General features: G+C 53.1%; 1 protein-coding gene across 1 annotated transcript; it reads right to left on the bottom strand.

Moving 5' to 3' along the window:
- Positions 1 to 568: 568 nt before the first annotated feature.
- On the bottom strand, positions 569 to 5216 carry LOC134934734 (C-type natriuretic peptide-like). Its single transcript, XM_063930099.1, has 3 exons — positions 4448 to 5216; positions 3750 to 4046; positions 569 to 937 (listed from the first exon to the last, which is right to left on the bottom strand). The coding sequence occupies exons 1-2, from the start codon at positions 4532 to 4534 to the stop codon at positions 3756 to 3758; spliced, it is 378 nt and encodes a 125-aa protein (XP_063786169.1). The 5' UTR covers positions 4535 to 5216; the 3' UTR covers positions 569 to 937; positions 3750 to 3755.
- Between the last annotated feature and the right edge of the window lie 496 nt (positions 5217 to 5712).

Genomic DNA, 5712 nt, shown 5'->3' with positions numbered 1-5712 from the left:
CCCTTCTCCTCCCTGCCGCCTCTCATCTCTCTTACCTGCCGCAGCCTCCCTTCTCCTCCCTGCCACCTCTCATCTCTCTTACCTGCCGCAGCCTCCCTTCTCCTCCCTGCCTTCCCTATTTCCTCCCTGCCACCTCCCGTCTCTACTACCTGCCGCAGCCTCCCTGCCACCTCCCATCTCTCCTCCCTGCCACCTCCCATCTCTCCTACCTGCTGCAGCCTCCCTTCTCCTCCTCTTCTCCTTGTCCAGGGCAACGTAGAGACACAGAAGACAAGGAAAAGTTGAGGGTGAGAGGGGGAGTTCTAGAGGCGAGAGGTCAGGGGTAAGGAAGAAAGTGTCTGAGCCCAGGAAGTCTTTACACAGTGGTACTTGTACAAAGGAAATTGGTTTTGTGTAATTGCTCTTTTGCCGTGAAGGACAAGGCTCCCTCTCCTCCCAAACACTGTGACAATCGGCCTTCTTCCCTGAGTCACCAGCAGATGAATGCTAGTGGCTGGACGAGGTTTCTGTAGCCTTATAGATCACACTCATTACTATACACAATTAGCGGAGGACACGGAACAGACAGTAAGGATGAAAGGTTTATTAGCATCTTCAGGTAACATCATCTAATATTCTTTCTATACGGCAGAAATATCCTGATTTTCCTACATTTAGAGGCAGGGGTGACGCAGCCCCCTCATTATACCTCCTCCTATTTACGAGAAGTCTCGTAGTAGGTGACGGGGGAGCGATGAACGCTCCGCGCCTGGATTCATCATAAGTACAATTGTGTTCTCTCCGTGATGTGGAGGTCGTCACTGCAGGCGGGGGGCGCTCTTGTCATTTGGTTGGAGTTAGTTTCTCATTTGTCAGCAGCCAGAGGTGTCCAGTGACTGCAGTCAGGGAGGTGGAAGAAGATCATCCCGTGGTGGGAATCGTTACTAGTGAGATATGCCTGAGAAGACCAAGGGAAAAAGCATTAGACTGAATTGGGGTGTAGTCAGCGAAGGTCTGGCGTTATTCTACAGACCGTGCTTGTAATGGGTGCAGAGATTCTGAGGGGGATCTGGGTTGGGGCTGTGATTTGTGAGGGGGTTCTGGGCTGGGGCAGTGATTTGTGAGGAGGATCTGGGCTGGGGTGGTGATTTGTGAGGTGATCTGGGTTGGAGCAGTGATTCGTGAGGGGGATCTGGGTTGGAGCGGTGATTTGAGAGGGTTCTGGACTGGGGCGGTGATTTGTGAGGGGGATCTGGGCTGGGGCGGTGATTTGTGAGGTGATATGGGTTGGGGCGGTGATTTGTGAGGGGGATCTGGGTTGGAGCAGTGATTTGAGAGGGTTCTGGACTGGGGCGGTGATTTGTGAGGGGGATCTGGGCTGGGGCGTGATTTGTGAGGTGATATGGGTTGGGGCGGTGATTTGTGAGGTGGATCTGGGCTGGGGCGGTGATTTATGAGGGGTATCTGGGTTGGGGTGGTGATTTGTGAGGGGGATCTGGGCTGGGGCGGTGATTTATGAGGGGTATCTGGGTTGGGGCGGTGATTTGTGAGGGGGATCTGGGCTGGGGCGGTGATTTGTGAGGGGTATCTGGGTTGGGGCGGTGATTTGTGAGGGGGATCTGGGCTGGGGCGGTGATTTGTGAGGTGATATGGGTTGGGGCGGTGATTTGTGAGGGGGATCTGGGTTGGAGCAGTGATTTGAGAGGGTTCTGGACTGGGGCGGTGATTTGTGAGGGGGATCTGGGCTGGGGCGTGATTTGTGAGGTGATATGGGTTGGGGCGGTGATTTGTGAGGGGGATCTGGGCTGGGGCGGTGATTTATGAGGGGTATCTGGGTTGGGGCGGTGATTTGTGAGGGGGATCTGGGCTGGGGCGGTGATTTATGAGGGGTATCTGGGTTGGGGCGGTGATTTGTGAGGGGGATCTGGGCTGGGGCGGTGATTTGTGAGGGGTATCTGGGTTGGGGCGGTGATTTGTGAGGTGATATGGATCAGGCCATTGATTTGTTAGGGGTATCTGGGTTGGGGTTGTGATTTGTGAGGGGGATCTGGGCTGGGGTGGTTTGTGAGGGGGATCTGGGTTAGGGCGGTGATTTTTGAGGAGGATAAGGGCTAGGGCGGTAATTTGTGAGGGATCTGGGTTGGGGCAGTGATTCGTGAGGGGGATCTGGGTTGGAGCGGTGATTTGAGAGGGTTCTGGGCTGGGGCGGTGATTTGTGAGGGGTATCTGGGTTAGGGCGGTGATTTTTGAGGTGGATAAGGGCTAGGGTGGTAATTTGAGAGTGATCTGGGCTGGGGCGGTGATTTGCGAGGGGGATCTGGGTTGGGGTGGTGATTTGAGAGGGGGTTCTGGGCTGGGGCGGTGATTTGTGAGGTGATATGGTTCGGGCGGTGATTTGTGAGGGGTTTCTGGTTTGGGGTGGTGATTTGTGAGGGGGATCTGAGTTGGGGTGCTGATTTGTGAGGTGATATGGGTTGGGGCGGGGATTTGTAAGGGGGATCTGGGTTGGTGTGGTGATTTGTGAGGGATATGGTTCGGGCGGTGATTTGTGATGGGGTTCTGGGCTGGAGCGGTGATTTGTGAGGGGGTTCTGGGCTGGAGCGGTGATTTGTGAGGGGGATCTGAGTTGGGGTGGTGATTTGTGAGGGGGATCTGGGCTGGGGCGGTGATTTGTGAGGGGGATCTGGGCTGAAGCGGTGATTTGTGAGGGATATGGGTTGGGGCGGTGATTTGTGAGGGGGTTCTGGGCTAGAGCGGTGATTTGTGAGGTGGATCTGAGTTTGGGTGGTGATTTGTGAGGTGATATGGGTTGGTGCAGAGATTTGTAAGGGGGTTCTGGGTTGGTGCAGTGATTTGTGAGGTGATATGGTTCGGGGCGGTGATTTGTGAATGGTATCTGGGTTGGGGTGGTGATTTGTGAGGGGGATCTGGGCTGGGGCGGTGATTTGTGAGGGGGTTCTGGGCTGGAGCGGTGATTTGTGAGGGATATGGGTTGGGGCGGTGATTTGTGAGGAGGTTCTGGGCTGGAGCGGTGATTTGTGAGGGGGTTCTGGGCTGGAGCGGATTTGTGAGGTGGATCTGAGTTTGGGTGGTGATTTGTGAGGTGATATGGGTTGGTGCGGAGATTTGTAAGGGGGTTCCGGGTTGGTGCGGAGATTTGTAAGGGGGTTCTGGGTTGGTGCAGTGATTTGTGAGGTGATATGGTTCGGGGCGGTGATTTGTGAATGGTATCCCCCTCACAAATAACCACCCCAACCCAGATACCATTCACAAATCACCGCCCCGAACCATATCACCTCACAAATCACTGCACCAACCCAGAACCCCCTTACAAATCTCCGCACCAACCCATATCACCTCACAAATCACCACCCAAACTCAAATCCCCCTCACAAGCTCCAGCCCAGAACCCCCTCACAAATCACCGCTCCAGCCCAGAACGCCCTCACAAATCACCGCCCCAACCCATATCCCTCACAAATCACCGCTCCAGCCCAGAACCCCCTCACTAATCACCGCCCCAACCCATATCCCTCACAAATCACCGCTCCAGCCCAGAACCCCCTCACTAATCACCGCCCCAACCCAGATAAGGGCTAGGGTGGTAATCTGTGAGGGATCTGGGTTGGGGCGATGATTCGTGAGGGGAATCTGGGTTGGGGCGGTGATTTGTGAGGGGGATCTGGGCTGTGGCGGCAATGTCTGATGGGGATCTGGGTTATGGTGGGAATTTATTACGACTTCATGTCTATGTTTAAGATCTCCCTTACCTGGTGTCAGCACCCCAATCCACTCATGCTTCCAATCCGGTCTAGTTTCATCCCAAAACATCCACGAATGGTTCCGGATTTCTTTGTGCGCCCCCTAAATTTCTTCTGGTTGTTCATGAAGTCGCTGAAGATGCGGAGCCAGGCGGCGCGGTTGGTGGGCACCTGGGCAGAGTCCTGATGGAGCCGCGTGTCTCTAGGACGGGGACCCGAGGCTGGCACCCCCATATCATCCATGCTTTCCAGGAGCAGTATCTCCTCCGAGGAGGAGAGGTCATGGGACATGAGATCTATGAGAGACTAGAAGGGGGGGGGAGAGGAAATTGGGGTTACACATGGCGGGTAACCTGCATACGCCCCACAAATTGGCAAAGATTACCACAAGAGCTAACAATCTGGGAGGAAAGGAGCACATAGAGGAGGGTTTTATGGTCACAACCCCCCAGTGCTGTGGAGGTCGGGTCTCCCCAAATATTGGGATCATTAGAAGACAATACAGGGAACAATCTGTACGGATGGGATTCCTCCACGCAGTGTCAGGGTATATTTTACTATATACACTTGTATGTATGTACAACCGATATATTACATACAGCAAATGCTAGATGGGTATATCACAGCTGCAGCCATGTCATCTCACTATAATACGTATATACTCAGTATATAACACACATATCCTGTATATACATATGCTTGCTTACCTTCAGGTGTTTCAGCTGGGGAGAGGGTCTGGTGGAACCCCCTACAATCAGTAGGGTCACCAAGGTCAGTGCTGACGTTACTTTCATCTCGGAGGTGAGACCTGTGAACGATATCGGCGGGGATGTGTAGCCCTCGGGGTCTCCGTAGGGTCAGTCCAGGTGGTCCTGTTGCGCTGCAGAGCGTTGCGGCCCGGTTGCGTGGTGTGTCCTTGTTACAGAGGTTGCAGAAGGTTTGTGGGTGTCTGTCCTGATAGTGCAGGACTGGTCCGTTCTGTAGGCTGGTGTATCCGGCAGATATATATATGGAAGGGAGTGGAGGGGGGGTGGATGTTTTATTATAGAGAGATCGGGGACTGTTACCCAGGGAGACCCCCTCAGCCCATTAGAGGGGGCTGAGGAATGTCACCCCCCTCCCCACACCCCATGGAAGCACGCACAGAGACTTAGAGAGGTGCAGAAGCCTCGGTATGACCGGCGGAGACAGACTGTAGGGAAGGCAGCAGGTGTACACAGTGTTACCTAGGGGGTGTCAGTAAGACGTCGCCTGCTGTCTGCGGTACAATACAGTATGTCAGGAAGGAGTTGCCTGTGATAAGGTAGAATACGTCAGTAAGAGGTCAACTGTCTGATACAAGAGGTCACCAACTGTTAATGACACGGTACAATATGTCAGTAAGAGATTATTTCCTACCAGTGATATAGCACATTGCGCCAGTAAGGGTTCACCTGTGGTCTGTGATACCGAACAATATGTCAGTAAGAGGTTACAGGTGTTCAGTGATGCTGCACATGTCAGAAAGAGGTCGCCTGCTGTCAGTGATATAGGACATTGTCAGTAAGGGGTCACCTGCTGTTGGGACACACAGGACAATGTGTCAGTAAGTGGTTGTCTGTGGTCAGTGATACAGTACATGTCAGAATGTGTCAGTAAGTGATCAATTGCTGTCATGTAGGGTAATGTCAGTAAGGGGTCACCTGCTGCTAGAGACATACAGGACAATATGTCAGTAAGTGGTCAGTGATACAGTACGTGTCAGTAAGTGACCTCTGGTCCGTTATACCGGCCATGTCAGTAAATATACATGTCAGTAAGACGCACTGTGGTGGGATATGAAGCACAGGGTGATCTGGGGTACGGGAAGGGTTATTTTTCTACTGCATGGTACAGTGGATTAACAGCTTCAGCCCCCATACTCATTATCTCAGGTCCACACTAATTAGCTCCTGACTTTATTACCAGGGATAAATGTAATTAATCCCCCCAT

Source organism: Pseudophryne corroboree, chromosome 6 (genome assembly GCF_028390025.1).
Source record: "Pseudophryne corroboree isolate aPseCor3 chromosome 6, aPseCor3.hap2, whole genome shotgun sequence".
In the NCBI taxonomy this organism is placed as follows: domain Eukaryota; kingdom Metazoa; phylum Chordata; class Amphibia; order Anura; family Myobatrachidae; genus Pseudophryne; species Pseudophryne corroboree.
The sequence above is the reverse complement of the archived record's forward strand: the minus strand, read 5'-3'. Positions and strand labels throughout refer to the sequence as shown.

What these genes read in the sequence shown, in the direction of transcription:
- LOC134934734 (XM_063930099.1), bottom strand. Translation starts at nt 4,534, where the DNA reads ATGAAAGTAACGTCAGCACTGACCTTGGTGACCCTACTGATTGTAGGG. An exon ending in CCCAGCTGAAACACCTGAAG is followed by an intron (nt 4,047 to 4,447) that starts GTAAGCAAGCAT and finishes CCCCCCTTCTAG; the next exon opens with TCTCTCATAGATCTCATGTC.